Source organism: Muscardinus avellanarius, assembly GCF_963383645.1.
Source record: "Muscardinus avellanarius genome assembly, chromosome: 16".
NCBI classification, from domain to species: Eukaryota; Metazoa; Chordata; class Mammalia; order Rodentia; family Gliridae; genus Muscardinus; species Muscardinus avellanarius.
The window spans coordinates 24419558-24444501 of record NC_137802.1 but is presented as its reverse complement, the minus strand read 5'-3'; the positions used below and the strand labels follow the sequence as shown (position 1 = coordinate 24444501).

The following is a 24944-nucleotide window of genomic DNA, read 5'->3' as shown; positions in this document are numbered from 1 at the left end:
AGCCTTGTGCCGACACACCCAGCTTTTCTTAATTTAAAAGTCTTTTTTGTGGTACTGAGGGTGGAACCCAGGGTCATTCTACCTCTGAGCTACACCCCCAAACCCCTTTTTTTATTCTTTATATTGAAACAGTCTCACTAATTTGCAGAGGGCCTAAGTAGCTGAAGCTGACCATGAACCCAGATCCTCCTATCTCAGCCTCCCAAGTACTGGGATTACAAGCATGTGCTACCACGCCCTGCTCCCTAGCCCTGTTTTTTATTCTTTATTTTGAAACAGGGTCTCACTGAGTTGCAAAGGACATAAGTAGCTGAGGTTGTCCTCAAACCATGATCCTCCTGTCTCAGCCTCCTGAATGCTGAAATTACAAGCGTGTACCACCTAGACCGGCTAAAAGTCTTTTTTTTTTTTTTTTTTTTTTTTTGGTGGTACTGGGGGTGAAACCCAGGGGCTTTCTACCTGCGGGCTATACTCCCAGACCTATTTTATATTATATTTGGAAACAGGGTCTCACTAAGTTGCTGAGAACCTCACTAAGTAGCTAAGGCTGGCTTCGAACCTGTGCGATCCTCCTGTCTCAGCCTCCCAAGTGCAGGGATTACAAGTGTGCGCCACCACGCCCAGCTAAAAGTCATTTTAATGAACATAATTTTTTTTCAGTACTGGGGATTGTACCCAGAGGCATTCTACCGCTAAGCTATACCCCCAGGCCTATTTTTTTTTTTTTTATTCTTTATTTTGAAGCAGGGTCTCACTAAGTTGCAAAGGGCTTCACTAAATTGCTGAGACTAGCCACGAACCTGCAAACCTCCTGTCTTAGCCTTCCCCAAGTACTGGGACTAGAAGCATGTGCCACTATGCCCAGCGGAACAGAAATTTTTGGGGAAATGTTTATGACAAATGGAAAAAAGAAAACAGCAATTTTTTATTATGATAAAACCACTCAAAGTTTGAGAACTACAACAAGAGTTTGTATTTGCTTAAAGCTTGTTATTACGGCAAACTTTACTGCTATGTTGTGAGATTTCATCTTTGCAATAAGATATCTGATGATGGAGTCCATTTTTAATAAAATCTTGGGAAATTAAACTTTATATTCTTTATTAGGTTGACAAAATGTGATATGTTTGAAACATCTTATAATTGAAGATTGGAGGTCTCTTTTTAACCTTTCCTGATAAGATGGCAGTGTTATTACCACTCCTCTTCTCTGGGTGATCTCATGCTTAGTTGTAACCTATCCTCCTGTTTCATATTTGGAGGGGGGCATTTTGGGGCACATTTGTAGGGACAATGTTCTTAAGGGTGTTAAGCTGATAGCTACCTATCCTGATAGTTCCAGAACAAGCTTATAGAGTCCACTGTGGATACGAGTGGGATTTTAGGCAGTAAGATTTTTCAGAGAGCTGCTTTTACCCATATCATGGGAACTACATGACCTCTAGCTTAAGGATAACAAGTATACATTTTATGGCATGTTAACGTGTTTGAAGTGATCTCAATATACTAGTTTGATTGAGTCTCTCAATAATCTATAATGTAGGTGGCCCCGATATTATGTCCACTTTGTAGACAGGAAACACATTCAAAGAATGAGCTGCCCTGTTCACAGCAGCTGCTAAGAAGCAGGTGAAGAAGCTAGGATGGCTGGCTGGGACAGCGCGCACCTGTTACCCCAGTACACGGGCCACTGAGACAGGAGGATCACAGGTGTGAGGCCCTTAGCAACTTACCAAGATCCTGTTTCCAAGTACAAAATACTACACTTGAGCTGGGCGTGGGGGCGCACGCTTGTAATCCCAGCATTCGGGAGGCTGAGACCTGAAGGATCGCGGTTCGAGGACAGCCTCCGCTACTTAGTGAGGCCCTCTGCAACTCAATGAGACCCGGTTTAAAACTAAAGAATAGAAAATAGGGCAGGGGGTGTAGCTCAGAGGTCAAATGCCCCTGGGTTCCATCCCCAGACCCGAAAAAAAAAAAAAAACCAAAAAAAAAAAAAGCTGGGGGTATAACACAGACATAGAATGTTCTTGGGTTCAATCCCTAGTACCACACACACACAGAACTAAATGAAGGACTCATAAGTTTGACTGCTAAGATTCCCACAGTTGTCTTGGACCCACTTGCAGGTGACTTCTTTGTATTTTACTTGTTTTTGTTTTTGTGGTACTGGGGTTTGAACCCAGGGCCATTCTACCTCCAAGCTATACTCCCAGCCTATTTTTCATTCTCTATTTTGAAACAGGGTCTCACTAAATTGCAGAGGGCCTCACTAAATAGTAGCTGAGGTTGGCCGCAAACCTGTGATCCATCTCAGCTTACCGAGTACTGGAATTACAAGCATGTGCCACCACGCCTGGCGTCTGTTTTGTTTCTTGAAATCTAAGCTAATGAGAATTCTCTATTGCAGAACAACTGGAAGTTTGGTAGTAATACAGCTATGTTTTACTGGCTTGTCCTGCTTCTGTTTTTACAGGATTTCTAGTTAAGTCCCCAAAGTTGCCTTCTCAAATGTTGAGACTTCTCTGTATTCTCAATTTACCCGTTAGTTACTGTTGCCAGCTGCAGTTGATGCTAGAGAGTTCTCTGCAACACTGTATCTGAAAAACCAGCCTGCTGGCTTTTGTATGTGTTCCTCGGTATTGAACCCAAGGACAAGGATGCTCCTGCCCTACTTATTTATTTGTTACTGGGGACTAAACTTAGGGGCATTCTAGTTCAGAGGTATACCCCCAGCCGTATTTTACTTTTTTTTTTTTTTTTTTTTTTTTGCGAGCTTGGGGATGGAACCCAGAGGTATTTGACCTCTGAGCTACACCCCCTACCCAATTTTTTATTCTTTATTTTGAAACAGAGTCTCACTGAGTTGCAGAGGGCTCACTAACTAGCTGAGGCTGCCCACCAACCACGATCCTCCAGTCTCAGCCTCCCAAATGCAGGGATTACAAGCGTGTGCCACCACGCCAGGCTTACTTTTTATTTAGAAGCAGTCTCATTAAATTTCTGAGGGCCTGCCTCTAAATTGTTGAGATTACATTCTATTTCTTTCTCTTTTTTTTTGGTGGTACTGGGGTTCCTGGAAGCCCTTCTACCTCCGGGCTACACTCCCAGACCTATTTTTACATTTTTATTTGGAAACAGGGTCTCCTAAGCCAGCGCGCGCGGCTGGCTTCAAACCTGCGTGATCCTCCTGTCTCTGCCTCCCAAGCGCGGGGATTACAAGCGTGCGCCACCACGCCCGGCAGAGATTACATTCTATTTCTAAGTTACAACTTCAGCCTCCCAACTCACTAGGATTACAGGTATATGCCACTACACCCAGCCTAATCTTTTAGCTTTGGTAAAATCTCATGATTTTTTCATTACAATGTTTCAAAAGCAATACGGAATTCAATACACCGATTCAAAAATTCATATAGTCTGGGATATAGAGCTCTCAACTAGATAACTTTTTTTTTTTTTTTTTTGGTGGTACTAGGGGTGGAACCCAGAGGCTATATTCCCAGACCTATTATACATATATTGAAACAGGGTCTCATTAAGTTGCTGAGAGCCTCACTAAGTAGCTGAGGGTGGCTTTGAACCTGTGTGATCCTCCTGTCTCAGCCTCCCAAGCACGGGGATTACAAACGTGCACCACCATGCCCAGCTTCTACTAGATAACTTTTTTTGAGGGTACTGGGGTAAACCCAGGGGCATTCTACCTCTGAGCTTTACCCCACCCTTTTTTATTTTTAAACAAGGTCTCACTATGTTGCAGAAGTTCTCATTAAGTTGTTGAGCTGGCCTCAAATCTGCAATCCTCCTGTCTCAGCCTCCTAAGTACTGGGATTACAAGCATGTACCACCATGCCCCACTTCCACACCTGGCTTTCTACTGGGTAATTTTGTGTGATCAATTTCCTATTCAGTCTTTTCAAGCAAGAAGCAGATAGCACTGGCAGGGTGCTTTAGTTTTTACTCTGTATTGATTCTTTTAAGCAAAATAACACATATTCATAGTTTAGAGTCATCCTGTTTTGCAAGGTCTGTTTAAAGCCTAGTGTTTCCCAATCCCACTGCACCCCTATTCCCTATTCTGTTTCTGTATCAACTTCTCTCTCTCTCTTTTCTCTTGTGGTACAGGGGATCGAACCCAGAGTTATTCTACCTCTGAGCTATTTATTATCATTGTTAATTTTTATTTATTTATTCCAATACTGGGGATTGAACCCAGAGGCATTCTACCTCTAAGTTACACCCTTAGGCCTTCTTATTTTTTGTTTTAAAACAGAGTCTCCCTAGATTGCTGAGAGTCTCACTACTTGCTGAGGCTGTCCTCAACCTGTGATCCTCAAATCTGAGACTCTCAAGTACTGGGATTACAGACGTGTCACCATGCCCTGCTATTTTTTCTTTTCTTTTTTTTTTTTTGAAATGGGGTCTAAGTTGCTGAGGGCCTTGTTAAGTTGCCGAGGCTGTCCTTGAATCTGCAATCCTCCTATATCAGCTTTCTAAGATACTAGGATTACAGGTATATGCCACTACACCCATCTTGTATTAACTACTTCTGATTATTTTAGCTCAGAAGTTGGTAAACAGCCCATGTTTACCAACATGGTCAGCTGCCTGTTATAGTAAATAAGGTTTTCGCGCATGTGTATGTGTGTGTGTGTGTGTGTGTGTGTGTCACTGGGGATTGAACTCAGGGATATTCTATGTCCATTCTACCTTTGGGCTACACCCCCAGCTTTGTTTTGTTTTTATTTTGAAACAGGATCTTGCTAGGTTAATGAGAGATTACAAATCTCACTATTTGCTGAGTTTCTCAAACCTGCAATTCTCCCTTCTCAGCCTCCCAAGTACTAGGGTTATAAGCGTGTGCCATCATGCCCTTCTTTAAAAACAATTTTTTTTTTTATACTGGGGATTGAACCCAGGGACATTGTACCTCCAAACTACACCCCCAGCCCTATTTTTTATTCTCTATTTTGAAACATGGTTTCACTAAATTGCAAAGGTCTTCACTAAGTAGCTGAGGCTGTCCTGTCTCAGCCTCCCAAATGCTGGGATTACAAGTGTGTGCCACCACGGTTGGCTATGCCCTTCTTAAATAAGGTTTTATTGGAAAACTTTTGAGTAGTTGACAGAGAACATATGGCCCACAAGATCTAAAATATTTACTCTCTAACTATGCTGAAAAAATTTGCCAACCCCTTCTTTGGCTACAGTTTTGATATTTATCATTGTATTGCTAAATAGTATGCACAGGTGGCTACCTTCTTCCCCAATTTAGGCAATATATTGTTACTGGGGATGGAACCCTGGGACATTCTACATCCCAGCTACACCTCTAGCTCTGTTATTTTTTTTATTCTTTTTTAATTTACTTTTTTATTGGTGCACTGTAATCATACATAATGAGGTCAAGAAGGCAGAGGCATACATGCAAACACCACTCATTTAGCCCTTTCCCTATTCCCTCCCTCCTTCTCATGTTTGGCTTAGTGACTGACTTTGATGTTTGTGAATGAAACGTCATGTGCATTAGAATACTTTCCTCTTCTCCCCTCCCATTTTTTCTTCTTTGTCTAGAGTCCCTCCCATGACCCATTTTCTCCCTAGCTTCTGCATACAAGAGAAAAAATAGGTCTGATTCTTTGTTTTGAAAGTGAGTCTAAGTTGCAGAGGGCCTCCTGTTTCAGCCTCCCAAGTACTGGGAGTACAGAGGCACGCACCACCATGCCCAGCTTAGACAGTATTATAAAAAGATCAATACCACACACACACACACACACACACACACACACACACACACACACACACACACCTTTCTCATCCCTCCATTCTTTCCAATCTAGTTACGTTGTCATTTAAGTCAATATTAAGAGCTTACATTATCATGGTTATATATGCTATTGTAGGTTTAGGGATATAGCAAATTACAATTATTTTTTTATTCCTGTACATCTTTTCACTTTTCCTGTAGTTAAGGTCAAAAGAAAATTTGAGTGGCTAAAATAATATCACACAGACTTTCAGAGCAAAGAATATGATAAATAAGGTTATTTTATAATAAAAGGGGTCAATTAATTAAGAAGATATGACAGTCTTAAGCATTTATCTATCTATTTTTGTGGTGCCAGGGATGGAACCCAGAGGCTTTCTACCTTTGGGCTACATTCCCAAACCTATTTTGTATTTTATTTGGAAACAGGGTCTCACTAAGTTGCTGAGGCTGGCTTCGAACCTGCGCAATCCTCCTGTCTCAGCCTCCCAAGCACGGGGATTACAAGCGTGTGCCACCACACCCGGCTAGTCTTAAGCATTTATATATCTAATATTGAAGCTTCAAAAATATAAGACACAAAAAAGATAGAACTTTAACCCCATAGAAAAGTAGATTGGTTAGGACTGGACAGTTTGGAGGAAATAGGAATGGCTAATGGGTGCCTGGTTGCTTTTTGGGTATTGAAAGTATTCTAATGTGGTGATGACAGTACAGCTCTTTGAATATATACAATTAATTTGTAAATTTAAAAAAATTTTTTGACACTGGGGATTGAGCCCAGAAGCATTCTATCACTGACTACACCCCCATCCCTATTTTATTTTTTATTTGGAAACAGGGTATCACTAAGTAGCTGAAGCTGGCAGTGAACCTGCAATCCTCTTGTCTCACCCTCCCAAGTAATGGGATAATAGGCATGCACCACCATCCTTGGATATTTGTACACTTTAAAAGGGTAAACTGATAGCCTGGTTAAAAAAAAAAAAAAAAAAAAAAAAAGTAGGGAGCCGGGCGTGGTGGCGCACGCTTGTAATCCCAGCATTTGGGAGGCTGAGACCTGGAGGATCGCGGTTCGTGGACAGCCTCAGCTACTTAGGCCCTCTGCAACTCAGTGAGACCCGGTTTCAAAATAAAGAATAAAAAATAGGGCAGGGAGTATAGCTCGGAGGTCGAATGCCCCTGGGTTCCATCCCCAGGCCCACACACACACAAAAAAAAGTCAAAAATAGGGTTGGACTGGGCATGGTGGCGCACGCTTGTAATCCCAGCGTTTGGGAGGTTGAGACAGGAGGATCACACAGGTTCGAAGCCTGCCTCAGCTACTTAGGCTTTGAGCAATTTAGTGAGACCCTGTTTCCAAATAAATTATAAAAAAAAAAAAAAATAGGGCTGTGGGTGTAGCCGGGAGGTAGAATGCCCTTGGGTTTCATCCCCAGTACTGCCAAGAAAAAAAAAAAAAAAATAGGGTTGGGGGTGTAGCTTGGAGGTAAAATCATTCCCCATACTAAAAAAAAAGAAAAAAGAAAAAAAAGGATAAACTGAGCTGGGTGTGGTAGCACACACTTATAATCCCAGGAGGATCACATCTTCAAAGCCAGCCTCACCTCAGTAACATAGTGAGGCTCTGTTTCAAAAGAAAATAGGGCTGGGTGGAGCAAATAAGGGGACCTAACAGGGGCAGGGGGAGAGAGGGAAACACTCTCTAAAGCACATGATGTACTTAAAACATATCAAAGCCAATCACTAAGCTAAGCATGGGAAGGAGGGATGGGGAGGGTTTGGGGTGGGGATTGGGTAAGGGCTAATTGGGTGATGTGTGCATGTATGTCTCCACCATCTTTAATCCCATTAAGATGTATGACTACAATGGACCAATTAAAAAAAAATTTAATAGGGCTGGGAGTATAGGTTGGAGATAGAATGCCTCTGGGTTCAATCCCTAGGTGGTGCATAGCTGTAATACCAGTACTAGGGAGGTTGAAGCAGGAGAATTGCAGGTTCAAGAACAACCTGGGGCAACTCAACGAGCTTCTGTCTCAAAATAAGACATAAATTAGAGCCAGGCATGGTGGTGCATGCCTATAATCCTAGTACTTGGGAGGCTGAGACAGGAGAATCACAAGTTCCAGGACAGCCTCAGAAAGTAGTGAGAAACTCATCAGCCTAGCAAGATCCTGCTTCAAAATAAAAATAAAAGCCGGGCGTGGGGCCGGGATGTAGCTCAGTGGTAAAGCATCTGCTTTGCAGGTGTGGCCTCTGGGTTTGCGTGGTGGGATTACAGTTGTGCGCCACCATGCCTGCTTTACACATTTTTTTTTCCCGGTACTGGGGATTGAAACCAGGGGCATTCTACCTCCAAACTACACTCTCAGTCCTATTTTTTTTTTTTTTTTTTTTTTTTGCGGGTTTGGGGATGGAACCCAGGGGCATTTGACCTCCGAGCTACACCCTCTGCCCTATTTTTTTATCCTCTATGTTTGAAAAAGGGTCTCACTAAGTTGCGGAGGGCCTCATTCAATAGCTGAGGCTGTCCACGAACCATGATCCATCGGTCTCAGCCTCCCGAAGGCTGGGATTACAAGTGTGCTCCTCCACCACGCCCAGCCCTATTTTATTTTTTTATTCTTTATTTTGAAACAGGGTTTCACTAAGTTGCAGAGGGACTAAGTAGCTGAGGCTGTCCACGAACTGCAATCTTCCTGTCTCAGCCTCCCAAGATCATTTCCTATTCTTTATTTTGAAACAGGGTCTCACTGAGTTACAAAGGGCCAGCGATCCTCCTGTCTAAGCCTCACAAATGGTGGATTACAAGCATTTGCCACCAAGGCCGGTTTACATGATCTTTTAAAATGATTTTTCATTGGTACATTACAATTATACACAGCAGTGTGATTTGTTGTTACATAGTTGTACATGTACATCACATATGCTCTTGATGCCTTTACCAGTTACACCATGAACAATATTATTGATCATTAACTTCAGTCCTCTAGGGATACTATTATTAGTATATATATATATATATATATATATATATATATATATATATATATATTCATTTTCTGCCGAATTACCTGGAGCCAGTTATACTTACACTGAATTCCTCAGAAAGAAATAAAAATCAATAGCCTAGGATGGCGGTTTGCAAACTTGGTATTATATTACCCCGAGTGCTCAAGTACAATTCAGATTGCTCAGCCCTACCCCAGAGTTTCTAATTCAGCAAGTTTTGGCATGGGGCCTGAGAATTTGCAATTTTCCTGTGTCTGAGTGTGTGCTTGTGTTTTGCTGGGAATCGAACCCAGGGTCATTCTACCTCTGGGGTAATCCCCTAGACCTATTTTATTTTTTATTTGGAAACAGGGTCTCACTAAGTTGCTGTGAGCCTAAATTGCTGAGTCTGGTCTTGGAACCTGCGATCCTCCTTTCCCAGCCTCCCAAATCCTGGGATTACGCGTGTGCCCACGCCCAGTTTGAGAATTTGAGAATCAACAAAATGTCCAATGATTTTAATCGTGCTGGTCCCGGGACCACACTTTTTTTTTTGTCAAAAGTGCCATATAGCCGGGCGTTGTGGCGCACGCTTATAGTCCCAGTACTTGGGAGGCTGAGACAGGAGGATCCCACAGGATTGAAGCCAGCCTCAGCTACTTAGTGAGGCTCTCAGCAACTTAGTGAAACCGTTTCCAAATAAAATAGCCCAAAGGTATAAGACCCCTGGGTTTCATCCCCAGTACCACAAAAAAGTACCATTAATTATTATTATTATTATTATTATTTATTAATTTGCCGGTCTGGGTTCGATGAAACCCAGGGGCATTCGACCTCCGAGCTACACCCCTGCCCTATTTTTTTTTTATTATTTTGAAACCGAGTCTCACTGAGTTGCAGAGGCCTCACTAAGTAGCTGAGGCTGTCCGCGAACCGCGATCCTAAGTCTCAGCCTCCCGAATGCTGGTAAGACACGCGTGCGCCACCACGCCCGGCCCATATATAATTATTTATGTCGAAGATCGAACCCAGGGACATTTTACCTCCGAGCCACACCCTCAACCCTATTTCATTTGTTATTTTGAAACGGTCTTGCTAGGTTGCTGCGGCTCCCCCGAAGCTGCCATTCTCGCCTCAGCCTCCCAGGTACCCGGATCCCAGGCGTGCGCCAAGGCGCCCGGCTCAGGAGCTCACTCCGTGAGCGCCGCGTGACAACTCGGCCCTCACCATCCGCACAGACTCGGCGGCGGCCCGAGCTCCGGCCGCCGGAAGCGGGAAGCCGCACGAGAGTGACGTCACGGCGTCGGCGTCGGCGTCGCGTCGGCCACGTTCCGCGGAGACCGGAGCAAGATGGCGATCCCGGGCAGGCAGTGAGTGAAGCGGGAGTTAGGGTCCGGCTGGGGAGTGAGGCGCCCCGGCCGCTGAGTCTTGGCCGAGGACTGAGCGCGCCGGAAGTGGAGGGGCCATTTCGCCGGGAGCGGAGACGGGGCAGGCGGGAGCGCCCGAGCCGTCTAGAGCCCCTCCCCCGAGCGCTTTCCAGGATGGATCCCGAAGTTTGAGGGAGAAACTTGTGAGGAAATAAAGGAAGTTAGGCTGAGGGGCAGAGAGCGAGACTTTTCTATTTTCCAAAAGCTCGGTCTGAGGCCCCTCAGTCTTGCTTCCTACCCCGCGCTTGAGTTTCTCCCGGTTGGATGCCCTCCCTCGGGCTCTGAGAAGAGACAGTCCTGGGTGCCCTAGAGGGCCTGGTTCTCCTTGGCAGAAGCGCAAGTCCTGCTTCCCGCCCTCCCTGCTCGTTTTAGAGGTGTTGTGCTGAGAAGTCACAGAAAAGGGTAGGCATATAGGAAAAGTCGGGTGTGCGTTGCCGCAAGAGACAGAGTGTATGGACTTGAAGGTTTTCCCCTTGATGTGTGATCCTAGTTTTTGATGCCGCCTCCCGGGATCTCCCCGTCAGCGGAAAAAGGCCAACACGTGAGGAACTAAATGAGTCGAATCTGACGGGATGGTTCTCTTAGAGCCTCCAAGACAAAGCAGGGGGAACTCAGCAAAGTGTAGTGGGAACTTTCTTTGTGGCTACTTGGGTTTCTCAGTTAATCTTTGTAAACTTTCCTTGGGTTACATTATCTAATACCTTAAAAACGGTGTGAATACACGGTAGAAATTTGGCCGTTTTCTCAGCTCTTGTTAGAGCACAAACATAGTTGAATACATTCTTATTTTTAGCAGAAGTAAGCTGAGCTTTCCACTAATGTGTGTGTTTTTAAATGTTACTGTCACATCACCGAAAACCTTTCTGAGCTCTTCATTTACTTCTCTTCCTTGGTAGAAATGGTATTTGAGTTTGGCCCGGTCCACAAACGATCAGAGTGATAATTATAAAATCTTATGGCATACTAGAATTTAGAAAATCAGAAAGTGTTTTTGTAGGCTGTGTGTCATTTTGACTTGGTAGCTTCATCTGGAAGAGGTAGTGATTGTATTATTTTTTTAACATTTGAAGATAATGGTGTAATTTCTGTTTCAAAAAATAATATGCAGGTATGGGCTTATTTTGCCAAAGAAAACACAGCAATTGCACCCTGTTTTGCAAAAGCCATCAGTGTTTGGGAATGATTCTGATGATGATGATGAGGTAAGGGAACCTGTTTTACTCCTACATTTTTGAAAATAGAAGTTTTTTACAATTGAACTTGAGTTTGATGTCTGCCAGCTATTTGTCAATATGGTGTTTTTGTTTGATGTATAATGTACAGAATTATCAAAAGGAATGTTTAAAGGAAGAAGCTACACTGATTTTTTCCTCTAGCCTAAGAATTTATTTTTTCCTAAAGCCATGAACTTGAGTTACTTTTATAGTTACACAAAATCTTTTCAGACGATTAAAAGTAACAAGCTGGACAGGGTGGCGTACATTTGTAATTCTAGTAGTTGGGTTGGGAGGCTCAGAGAGCAGGAGGATTTTAAGGTTAGAGGCCAGACAGCCTCAGCAACAAAACTAGACTCTCATCAGTGTAGTGAGACCCCCCCCCCTTTTTTTTTTATTTTTTTGGTGGTACTGGGGTTCCTGGAAGCCCTTCTACCTCCGGGCTACACTCCCAGACCTATTTTATATTTTTGAAACAGGGTCTCTTAAGCCAGCGGGGCTGGCTTCGAACCAGCGTGATCCGTGTGCCACCACGCCCGGCGTGAGACTCCTTTTTTAAAACAAAAAAGGGCTGGGGCGTGTAGCTCGGAGGTAAAATGCCCTGGGTTCCATCTTCAGTACCGGGAAAAAAAAAAAAGTAACTTGTTGGTGTAAAGATTGCTAGGATTCAGGTACAGTGGTACATGCCTATAATCCCAGTGGGGAGGCTGAGGCAGGTCAAAAGTTCAAAGACAGCCTGGACAATTTAGTGAAACCTTAATTCAAAAGAAAATTAAAGAAAAGGAAACTAGGTATGGTGGCACACGCTTGTAATCCCAGTACTTGGGAGGTTGAGACAGGAGAATCTCAGGTTCATGCCCAACCTCAGCTACTTAGTGAGGCCCGCCACCACTTAGTGAGCTCTTGTTTCAAAATAAAGAATAAAAAATAGGGCTGGGGGTGCAGCTTGGAGGTAGAATGCCCCAGGATTCAATCACCATTTCTGCAAAAATAAATAAATAAAAAGAGGTGGGAATACTGCTTCAGTGGTAAAGCACTTACCTTGCTTGGACGCTCAAGGTCCCAGGTTCAATCCCTACTACTGCCCGAAATAACGAAATAGCCCCTAGGAATGAGCTGTTTATATGCTACCAATTTTCTAGAAATTTTTATTAGCAAAATTGTTTCGTTTTTGTGTATGTGGTACTGGGGATTGAATCCAGAGGCATTCTCTCTTGAGCTACACTCCCATTCCCAGTCTGATTCTGTTTCTTATTTGGAAACAAGGTCTAAGTTGATGAGAGTCTCACTTCTTGCTGAGGCTGTCCTTGAACCTGGTCCTCCTGTCTCAGCCTCCCAAGTACAGTGGTCTGTGCCACTACACTGGACCCTAAACTTGAAGTAGTTTCTAATTTGTTAAACATGCTCCAGTGTGACTGAATAATAGTTTTTTGGAGCCGGGCGTGGTGGCGCACGCTTGTAATCCAGCATTCAGGAGGCTGAGACCGGAGGATTGCGGTTTGCGGACAGCCTTAGCTACTTAGTGAGGCCCTCTGCAACTCAGTGAGACCTGGTTTCAAAATAAAGAATAAAAAATAGGGCAGGAGATGTAGCTCGGAGGTTGAATGCCCCTGGGTTCCATCCCCAGACCCGCAAAAAAAAAAAAAAAAAAAAAAAAGTTTTTTGTGGCTACTTTTGTAACTTCTTCAGTATTTGCTAAAAGCAATTAGCTCAGTTGTAATTATGGTAGTGAAAGCCAGCTTCAGAAAGCACTTAACCTTAAATAAAAGTTTGACAATTGTATGGCATTAAAATTAGTAACATTCTCCCTCCCACCCCTCACACATACCCAAGACACATTAGAGATGTAGCTTTCTTTCACATAGAAGATAATAGTGTGTACTCTTTATTTCTCACTTTCACCGAATAAAATGTCTGTGAGATTCATCTGTGTAGTCATAGAATCACATTTTATTGAAAATGATTTCCCCCCTTAACAGTGACTTTTTTCCTTCAATTTTTGTTTTAATTTTCTCATAAAAATTAAGAAAATTTGTTTTAAGAAATGAATCAAGCTTGGCGTGGTGGCACATGCTTGTAATCTCAGCATTCAGAAGGCTGGGACAGGAGGATTGTGGTTCATAGCCCATCTCAGCTACCTAATGAGGTCCTTTGCAATGCAGTGAGACCCTATTTCTCAAAAAAAAAAAAAAAATAGGGACTAGGGATATAACTAGGAGGTAGAATATCCTTGTGTTTTACCCCCAGTACTGCCAAAAAGAAAGAAAGAAAAAAATGAATCAAGGTTATGCACACCAAGATCTTTTTGTGTGTGTGTGGTACTGGGGTCGGAACCCAGGGGCATTGCACCTCTGAGCTACGCCTCTAGTCTTTTTTTTTTTTTTTTTTTTTTTTTTTTTTTTTTTTTTTTTAGTTTTTATTTTTTAAAACAGGGTCTCACTGAGTTGAGAAGGGTCTTGCTAAGTAGCTGAAGCTGTAAGTAGCTGAGTTTGTCCGCGAACTGCAATCCTCCGGTCTCTGCCTTCCAAATGCTGAGATTACAAGCATGTGTCACCATGCCCTGCTACCAAGAACTGTTTTAAGATCACATTTTATCTCCAGTGGTTGGTCCAGCAGAGGTGGCCCAACCTCATGAATTCTGCTTGCATTCAGTTTGAAAATGGGTAAATGATCTTCTAACATTTTTAATCATATAAGTGGTTCTCTAAAATCATCAGAACTAGCCGGGTGTGGTGGTGCATGCTTGTAATCCCAGCATTTGGGAGGCTGAGACCAGACTTAGCAAGATTTCATCTCAAAATCAAACAGAAAATAGGGCTGGGATACAGTTTAGAGGTAGAGCATCTGTGAGTTCTAGCCCCAGTACTTAAAAATGAAAATAAAAATAAAATGGATTAGATTTTGTCAACAGCCTATAACTTGCTGATACCTGGTCTGTATGATTAGTTCCAAAACTACTTGTGATTGCAAATATTTCACAAGTGTTAGAAGGTAATTAGTGACAAGTATACTTAGATGCTGGATGACATTAAACATGGAATTTCTTTTGTGATGTTTATTCCATGATAACTGTTTATTTTCTAGAGCATGAGTTTTTCTTTTACTTCTACAATCAAAATGCGTATTTCTAGGCAAAAATGTACAACTCAGTTTATATTCCATGAAAAGGTATGATGCATCCACCTGATAATTGTTATTTTCAGAGGTACTCTACCACTGAGCTACATTCCCATTCTAAATTAAGAAGCATTAGCAAGTTACTGGATCACAGAATATACTTTCATTGTTTTCACTATTTCTTTTTAGATACTTATATTTTTGCGGTATTGGGAATTGAATTCAGGGGGCATTCTACCTCTAAGCTATACCTCCCATTCTAATTTTATTTATTTATTTATTGTTTATTTGTTTACTTACGGTACTGGGGATGAAACAAGGAGCATTTTATATCTGAGTTATACCCGCAGGCCTTTTTTTTTTTTTTTTTTTTGGCAGGTCTTGAGATGGAACCCAGGGGCATTTGGCCTCCGAGCTACACCCTCTGCCCTATTTTTTATTCTTTATTTTGAAACAGGGTCTCTAAGTTGCAGAGGGCCTCACCAAGTAGCTGAGGCTGGCAGCTAACCTGCTATCCTCTTGTGTCAGCCTCCCAAGTACTGGGATTATAAGTGTTTGCCACCATACCTGGCTTTCTATTTTATTTTGAAATAGGGTCTTGATAAGTTGCTGGGACTATTCTCAAACCTGTGATCCTTCTGTCTTAGCTTCCTAAGTAGTGGGGATTTCAGGCCATGCACCACCATGCTTGCCTTTAAATACTTTTGTTGGTGCAATTATACATCATAGTGAGATTCAAAGTGACACTTTTTCTTTGTGCAGTACTAGGGGTGGAACCCAGGGGCATTTTACCTCAGAGCTACACCCCCAGCTCAATTTTTTATTCTTTATTTTGAAACAGGGTCTCACTAAGTTGCTGAGGGCCTCACTAAGTAGCTCAAAGTGATACATTGATACATGCCTTCATCACTTCATGTATTTCCCTTGATATTCTACCCCCTCCGCCTTCCTTCAACCCCATACACATCAGTGAGATATAGGTGGTGGTACCTTCATGGATGGACATAATCGTACTTGAACTGCTCCATTCCTCAGTCCTTCTGTTGCTCCACCCCAACTTCCTCCCCTATTCCCTTCCTATTACTCTCCTGGTTTGAGATAAAACATGATCCTTGACTTTCTTATTCTCTAGTTCCATCCATTTTCATCTAAATGATGTAATTTTGTTTTTTTTATGGTTGAGTAAAATTCCATTGTATATATATATATATTCCATCTTTCCTTCTTTTTTTTTTTTTTTTTTTTTTGGTACTGGGGATGGAACCCTTCTACTCCGGGCTACACTCCCAGACCTATGTTATATATTTTTAAATTTGGAAACAGGATCTCTTAAGCCAGCAAGGCTGGTTTCGAACCTGCGTGATCCTCCTGTCTCTGCCTTACAAGTGTGTGCCACCATGCTTGGCTCAACTTTCCCTCCTTCTGTTCTCCCATCTTTCCTTACTGGGGTTTGAACCCAAGGGCATTGTGCCTCTGAGCTATATTCCCAGCCCTTTTTTTTTTTTTTTTTCACACGGTACTGGGGATGGAATCCAGGGACATTCTACCTCCAAACTTTTCCCCCAGACCTATTTTTTATTCTTTATTTTGAAACGGGGTCTCACCAAGTTGCAGAGGGCCTCACTAAGTCGTAGCTGAGGCTGTCTGCAAACCATGATCCAAGTTTTCATTGAAAAGTAATCTTCAAGCTGGGCGTGGTACTTGGGAGGCTGATTCAGGAGGACCATAGGTTTGTAGCCAGCCTTAGCTACTTATGCCCTCTGCAGTTTAATGAGAACCTGTTTCAAAATAAAGGATAAAAAATAGGGCTGAGGGTATAGCTCAGAGGTAGAATGTCTCCAGCATTCGGGAGGCTGAGACCTGGAGGATCGCGGTTCGCGGACAGCCTCAGCTACTTAGGCCCTCTGCAACTCAGTGAGACCCGGTTTCAAAATAAAGAATAAAAAATAGGGCAGGGGGTGTAGCCCGGAGGTCAAATGCCCCTGGGTTCCATCCCCAGACCCGCAAAAAAAAAAAAAAAAAAAAAGTAAAATGTCTCTGTGTTCAATTCCTGGTACTGAAAAGAAAAGGAAAAAGAATCTTCATGGGTCTATTTTTCCTGATGAAAAACTAATTTTATTTTAATTCTTTGTGGTACTACAGAGTGAACTCAGGGGCATTCTACCCCTGATGTACACCCCTAGTCTGATTTTACTTTTTATTTTGAAACAGAGTCTCATATCTGGAAGCCTGTTTGACTTGCTAATGTCAAGAACAAGTTAAAATTTTAATTTATCTGGACATTATAATATGTCCAAATCAATAAAGTGTTTTAATCATGCTTTCTCATCAGTTATAATCAAATTTATATTTCTCTGGTTATAATCTGGTATAGTTTAAAAATATATAAAGTGACAGTTTTATGTAAATATGACAAAGCACATTATTTGTGAAAATGTCAGAAAACATTTTAATGACAGGATTTTTTTTTTTTTTTTTTTTTTTTTTTTTTTTTTGGTAGTACTGGGATGGAACCCAGGGGCATTCTACCTCCGAGCTATACCCCCAGTCCTATTTTTTATTCTTTATTTTGAAACAGGGTCTCACTGAGTTGCAAAGAGCCTCACTCAGTAGCTGAGGCTATTCATGAACCGTGATCCTCCGGTCTCAGCCTCCTGAATGCTGGGGTTATAAGCGTGCTGAACTTTTTCTATATGTTACTAAACTGAATTCCTGGTAAATTAATGATGCTGGATATATCTAAAAAGCAGCATAAGCAGTGAGGGATTTAAATTATGTGGTTTTTCTAAAAATTTCTCTTTTTTGTGTGTGGTACTGGGGATTGAACTCAGGGGCATTCCACCTCCAAGCTACATCCCCAGTCCAAGTTTGCTTTTTTATTTAGGAACGGTCTAAGCCAGGCATGGTGGTACATGCTTGTAATCCCAGCACTTGGAAGGCTGAGACAGGAGGATCGCACAGGTTCAAAGCCAGCCTCAGCTACTGAGTGAGGCTCTCAGCAACTTAATGAGACCCTGTTTTCAAATAAAGTATAAAATAGGTCTGAGAGTATAGCCTGGAAGTAGAAAAGCCCCGGGATTTCATCCCCAGTACCACAATAAATAAATAAATAAATAAATAAATAAATAAATAAATAAATAAATAAATAAATAAATAGAAAGAAACAGTCTCACTAAAATGTTGAAGCTGGTCTCAAATCTGTGATCCTCCTATCTCACCCTCTCAAGTACTGGGATTATAAGCATGCACCACCGGGTCCAGGTAACATTTCCTTTAATCTGCTATCAAAGAGTAAACAAGAGGAAAGAAAAAGATGTACTACATGATAAATTTTTTTCAGAAGTGTGAGAGATGGCAAGAGAATTCTCTTTTATTTCCCAGTAGGATAATGGCATTACAGAAATAGCTGAGATAGCCCAATAATGAAGATGGGATGAAGTAGGAATTCTTGGATCTTCTTAGAAATTAAAATTGCTTTGAGCTAGCGTGGTGGTACACACCTGTAAACCCAGTACTTGGGAGTTTGAGACAGGAAAATGGAGGACAGCCTCAGCAAGTAGTAAGACTTCCATTAACCTAGTGAAACCCTCTTTTTTTTTTTTTTTTTTTTTTTTTTTGGTGATACTGGGGTTCCTGGAAGCCCTTCTACCTCCGGGCTACACTCCCAGACCTCTTTTTATATTTTTTTATTTGGAAATAGGGTCTCTTAAGCCAGCGTGGCTGGCTTTGAACCAGCGTGAATCAGCGCTATCCTCCTGTTTCTGCCTCCCAAGCACCAGGATTACAAGCCTGCACCATGCACCTCCAGGCCCAGTTTAGTGAGACCCTCTTTCAAATAAAAAATAAAATAGGAAGCTGGCGTGGTTGGTAATCCCAGCATTTGGGAGGCAGAGACATGGGGATCTCTGTTCGAGGACAGTCTTAGCTACTTAGGACCTTTGCAATTCAATGAGACCATGTTTCAAAATAAAGAATAAAAAGTAGAGCTGAGGATGTATTTCAGGTTAGAAGTCCCCTGGGTTCCGCCCCCAGTACTACAAAAACTAATTAATTAATTAATTTAATTAAATAGGACTGGCTATATAGCTTAGAGGTAAAATGCCCTGCAGTTCAATTCCTACTACTACTACTACTACTACTACTACTACAACTACTACTACTACTACTATGTGCGCACACATGTGCACGCGCGCGCACACACACACACACACACACTGCTTTTTGAATTTGGTTTGTGTGGTTTTGAACAAAATAACTCATGTTTGCATGTGGGCAATTTTGTTTTTGTTTTTGTTACTTGGGGTGGACCCCAGGAACCCTATTTTATTTTATATTTGAAAACAAGGTCTCACTAAATTGCTGAGGCAGTCTTGGAAACTGTGATCCTCCTGTCTCAGCCTCCCAAGTACTGGGATTGTCACCATGCCTAGCAAAAAATATTTTGTTTTTGTTTTGTGGTACTGTGAATGGAACCCAGGAGCATTCTACCTCTGAGTTACATTCCCAGCCCTGTTTATTATTATTATTATTATTATTATTATTATTAATTTCTTTTTTGTAGTACTGGGGCTGGAACCCAGGGGCATTCTACCTCTGAGCTACACCCCCAGCTTATTTTTTATTCTTTACTTTGAAACAGGGTCTTACTGAGTTGCAAAGGGTCTCACTAAGTAGCTGAGGCTATCCACGAACCGTGATCCTCCTGTCTCAACCTCCCAAATGCTGGGATTACAAGTGTGCACCACCACGTCCAGCTTTTTGCTGGTATTTTCAAATGAGAAGATAGTAAAAGAGCCAGGTGTGCATGTTTATAATCCCAGTACTTGGGAGGCTATGACAGGAGGATTGCAGGTTCAAGATTAGCCTCAGCTACTTAGGCACGCTGCAATTTAGGAAGATCCTCTTTCAAAATATAGAATAAAAAATAGGGCTGGGGGTATAACTCAGGGGTGGAATGCCCCTGGGTTCCATCCCCATTACCACAAAGAAAAATGAGTTAAAAAAAAAGATAGTAAAAGCTTTCTTCTCAAATTTTATAGGTAGTAAAATAGTTTTTGATTTTCCGAAATTATATACATCTTCATATGCTGACAGGCTTTGATATTGCATATTCTGGTTTTACCATAAAAATAATTTTTAAAAGTTTTCCCTTTATTTTCATACTGTGTTTCATTGTGTGTAGACAGACAAAAAGCAATAATCCCCCATCTTACTCTTGGATTAATCAAAATCTCAAAGTAGATTAGATCACTTTCTGAAACAAAATTGCTTTATTAGTTTAGTAATAATTTGAGGTTACTTTAAAGATAAGAAGCAGCATTTGGGAGGAGATTCATTTCCTGCCTCTGGGTTTTATCTGCAAGAACTACATCTTCAGTGTCAAGAGATTGTGTATTTATAACTGAACTCTAATAAAGTCTGTACTGGGGATGCTGCACACCTGACTTGGTCATTGTGATTATATATTAGGTGCTAAACTATTGCTTTTCTTTGGGGAAAGAACATTACTAAGTGTGTTTTATTAAAATTTGGCCTGTATAGAAAGGATTATAAGACCTTTGACTCTCCATTCTAAGTGTGCCAGTTGTTGCCAACATGGTTATCTGTTCCTTTTGAAAGTAAGTTTTTGTTTCTAACTGAAATAAACTGATAGTTTTTCTTTTATTGATGAATTAAAGAAAAATTAGAGCCAGGTGTGGTGGTGCAAGCCTGTAATCCCGGTACATGGGAGGCTGAGACAGGAGAATCATAGGTTCTAGGCCAGCCTCCACAACTTAGCAAGGCCCTCAACTGCCTAGTAAGACCCTGTTTCCAGATAAAAAATAAAATAGTCCTGGGGGTATAGCTTGGAGGTAGAAAGCCCCAAGGTTCAATTCCTAGTACCACAAAAAGAAAAAAAGAAAAAAAAATTTTAATAAAATAAGTGTCAAATACTTTTCACCTAGTCTATTGAGACAGTTATGTAAGTTTTCTCCTGTAGTTCATTAATGTAGTTTATTACATTAATGTATTTTTGAAATGTTAAACTATTCTTACATTTTTGGGTTAAGTAGTTTTTGAGCAGGATGTATTATTTTTAATACACTAAGGTCTCAATTTGCTAATACTTTATTTAGGATTTTCAGATACCTATTATGGTCCTAAATGAAATGCGCTTTATTATGTCTCAAGTTGTACCTATAGGATTTTAATATATGGTGGTAATTGATGACATGGTGAAGTCAATATCATTGAAAGAAGATAATTACTGCTTACATTTATTGCAGGCAGGGCTGTATGTAGAAGCACCAGTTTGGGTGAGGAGATGGAAGGAACTTGGGGAAAGCATGGCTGTGTGTGTGTGTGTTACTGCGAATTGAACCCAGGCATTCTACTTCCAAATTATGCCATGCCCAGCCCTTTCTATCATCATCATTACTATTTGTTTTGAAGTAGGATCTGGCTAGGTTGCTGAGGCTGGCCTTGAACCTGTGATTCTTCTGTCTTAGCCTCCCAAGTACTGGGATTACACGCATCTACCACCATGTCTGGCTGGCTCAGTTTTTATTGTGTTTCCCAAGAGAAAGGCAAGGGAAAGCAGAAAAGGGCATGTATCCCAGTACTTGGGAGTCTGAGACAGGAGAATAACAGGTTCAAGGACAGCCTTGTAGCCAGGCGTGGTGGCGCACGCTTGTAATCCCAGCATTTGGGAGGCTGAGACTGGAGGATTGCGGTTTGTGGACAGCCTCGGCTACTTAGTGAGGCTCTTTGGAACTCAGTGAGACCCGGTTTCAAAATAAAAGAATAAAAAATAGGGCAGGGGGTGTAGCTCGGAGGTCGAATGCCCCTGGGTTCCATCCTCAGACCCACAACCAAAAAAAAAAAAGGACAGCCTTAACTCTCTCATCAACCTAATGAGACCCTGTTTCAAAATAAAAACAAAATATGGCTAGGAGTGTAGCTTGGAGGTAACCCCCCCCCCACACACACACACACAGTTCAATCCCCAGTACAACAAAAATAAAAGAATTGGCTAATTTGAATAATGTCTAGCAGGCTTTGGGATGTAAGGTGGCCTCTTGTTTAATTGCTTCTTAAGAGTGTAAAAAGCCTCCTAAAGAAGGTGGTTCCAGGAATGGATTGGTTAATTTACACGCGAAAGGCATGCTCCTAGGCAAGCCCTTCCGCCTTCTCTTAAGAATTTTCTTGGCCAGTACTGAGAGCTATTTTTCCCCTAATCTGGGAAGCCACAAATGCTAGAGCTTCAAATATACAAAAAACAAGTACAGTTGGGCCTATGATGAATAGATACCAAAGACAAATACATAATTTAAGAAAACACAGAATAGTCATCTATTCTTGTCACTATCCAATTTGAAGTCAAAATATTAGCTTCACAAAACAAGTTAAGTGTTTGCCTCTTGTTTTCTACTATTTGTAGTAATTTGTAGAAAGGGATTATTTGCTTCTTGAAATTTTAGTAGAATTAAGCCTGTTGATCTGACATGGTTTCCCAAACAGTTTCTATCCTATGGGAGAGGATATCCTTATGATTATTGAACTATTTAAAATTCTTTAACAACAACAACAAGTTCTTTAACCATTTTTAAGGAAATTTGCCCATTCTACCTAGGTTTTCAGGTTTATTAACAAAACTGTTCATGAGTGTGTGTGTGTGTGTGTGTGTGTGTGTGTGTGTGTGTGTGTGTATTATTGAGATTAAGCCCAGGGACATGTTACTTTTAGCTACACCCCAGCCTGGTTTTTTATTCTTTTTTTTTTTTTTTTGGGGGGGGGCTTGGGGATGGAACCCAGGGGCCTTTGATCTCTAAGTTACACCCCCTGCCCTATCCTATTTTTTATCCTTTATTTTGAAACAGGGTCTCACTAAGTTGCAGAGGGCCTCACTAAGTAGCTGAGGCTGTCCACGAACCACAGTCCTCCTGATCTCAGCCTCCCAAATGCTGGGATTACAAGCGTGCACCACCACGCCAGGCTTCAGGCCTTTTTATTTTGAAACAGGATCTCACTAGGTTGCTGAGAGTCTAATTTGTTGAGGCTGTGATCCTCCTGTCTTAGCCTCCCAAATACTGGAATTACAGGCATGCAACACCATGCCCAGTTGTGGCCTGCTAATTTTTTTTTTTTTTTTTTTTTTTTTTGGTGGTACTGGGGTTCCTGGAAGCCCTTCTACCTCCGGGCTACACTCCCAGACCTATTTTATATCTTTTATTTGGAAACAGGGTCTCCTAAGCCAGCGCGCGCGGCTGGCTTCGAACCTGCGTGCTCCTCCTGTCTCTGCCTCCCAAGTGCAGGGATTACAAGTGTGCGCCACCACGCCCGGCTTGGCCTGCTAATTTTAAAAGTTCTTTGTGTTTGGCCTTTGAATGCATGAGACTTGTGGGGGAGGGGCATAAATTTGCTTTTCTAATTGTGTGTGTGTGTGTGTGTGTGTATGTGTGTGTGTGTGTGTGTGTGTGTGTGTGTGTGTGTGTGTGTTTTGAGGCACTGAGGGTGGAACCCACCACGCTTGGCTTGCTTTTCTAATTATTTATTTATTTATTTATTTATTTATTTATTTATTTATTTTTGCGGTACTGGGGATGGAACCCAGGGGCATTCTACCTCCGACTTACACCCTCATCCCTATTTTTTTTTATTCTTTATTTTGAAACAGGGTCTCATTGAGTTGCAAAGGGCCTCACTAAGCTGGGTGTGGTGGCGCAGGCTTGTAATCCCCGCAGCTTGGGAGGCAGAGACAGGAGGATCTCGCTGGTTCGAAGCCAGCCTCGCTGGCTTAAGAGACCCTGTTTCCAAAAAATAAAAAAGGTCTGGGAGTGTAACTCGGAGGTAGAAGGGTTTCCAAGAACCCCAGTACCACCCCCCCCCCCAAAAAAAAGGCCTCACTAAGTAGCTGAAGTTGTCCTCAAACTGCAATCCTCCTGTCTCAGCCTCCCAAATGTTGAGATTACAAGCGTGCACCACCACGCCTGCCTTCTAATTATATTTAAACTTTTACTAGTTGTTTCATATTTAGGGATCCCATGTTCTCTTGGCAGTGGGAGAGGAACACAAAGAGTTCCTGGGCATTAGAAGTAAACTGATCCAGAAATATTATAGCGCTGATTTAGAAATTGAAGAATTTAGGTCTCTGTAAACAATTGTGTGTGTGTGCGTGCGTGCGTGCGTGCGTGCGTGCGTGTGTGTGTGTGTGTGTTACTGTGAATGGAACCCAGGGGCATTCTACCCTCCCAGTCCTATTTTTTATTCTTTATTTGAGGCTGGCTGCAAACCGAGATCCTCAGATCTCAGCCTCCCAAATGCTGGGATTACAAGTGTGCACCACAGATCTCTGCTTTCAAAAATAGTCACTTTTTTTGGGGGGGGTGGTACTGGGGGTGGGACCCAGAGGCTTTCTACCTCCTCGGGGCTATACTCCCAGACTTTTTTTTTTTTTTTTTGAAACGGTCTCACTAAGTTGCTGAGAGCCTCACTAAGTAGCTGAGGCTGGCTTCGAACCCATGCGATCTTCCTGTCTCAGCCTCCCAAGCACAGGGATTACAAGTGTGCGCCACCACGCCCAGCCAAAAATAGTCACTTTCTGCCTGGCATGGTAGTGCATAAAGGCTGAGACCAGAGGATCACGGTTAGTAGACAGCCTCAGCTACTTAGTGAAGCTCTTTGCAACTCAGTGAGACCCTGTTTCAAAATAAAGAATAAGCCGGGCGTGGTGGCGCACGCTTGTAATCCCCGTGCTTGGGAGGCAGAGACAGGAGGATCGCGCAGGTTTGAAGCCAGCCGCGCGCGCTGGCTTAGGAGACCCTGTTTCCAAATATAAAATGTAAAAATAGGTCTGGGAGTGTAGGCCGGAGGTAGAAGGGCTTCCAGGAACCCCACCCAGTACCACCAAAAAATAAATAAAGAAAGAAAGAATAAAAAATAGAACTGGGGGTGTAGCTCAGAGATAGAATGCTCCTGGGTTCCATCCCTATTACTGTAAATAAATAAGTAAGTGAATAAATAGATAAAGTCACTTTCTGAGACAAGTTAGCATTTCAGAAACTATTGTTTTAGGTGCTTTGTTAGAATTAAGGCCATTTCTTATTGAGCAACCAGGAAAAAAAGATCGATAAGCCAGCATTTCTTTGTTAAGAATTTTCTATGGGCTCCTATTCTTAGGCACAGCTTTGCTTCTTTGTTCATTCTGTAGTCTGCTTTACTTTGACCTAGTTTTGGTTACCTGTTTTCAGGTCTTAAAATCACCCATATACTATAGTGTGTATGCATTCCAAATATAATTTGCTTTATACATGGTATTTAGACCCTACTATTGAACTTGACTGATCATCTGTTGTACTGTAAATTTTGCCTTGGCTTTCAGATTCCTACCTCTTGGTTTTGTTCTGACCTGTGTTCTATATGAATTTAGCATGACACATTCTGGTT

The 24944-nt window shown here is 42.0% G+C and overlaps 1 protein-coding gene across 1 annotated transcript in view; it reads left to right on the top strand.

Annotated features, from left to right (window-relative positions):
- Nucleotides 1-10111: 10111 nt before the first annotated feature.
- NSRP1 (nuclear speckle splicing regulatory protein 1) overlaps nt 10112-24944 on the top strand; it is a gene marked incomplete at both ends in the record, with an annotated part of 39082 nt that continues 24249 nt past the window's right edge. Inside the window, 2 exons of the mRNA XM_080713596.1 lie at nt 10112-10131; nt 11297-11390. Coding sequence (XP_080569722.1) covers nt 10112-10131; nt 11297-11390 — 114 coding nt within the window. The remainder of the gene's footprint in view (nt 10132-11296; nt 11391-24944) is intronic.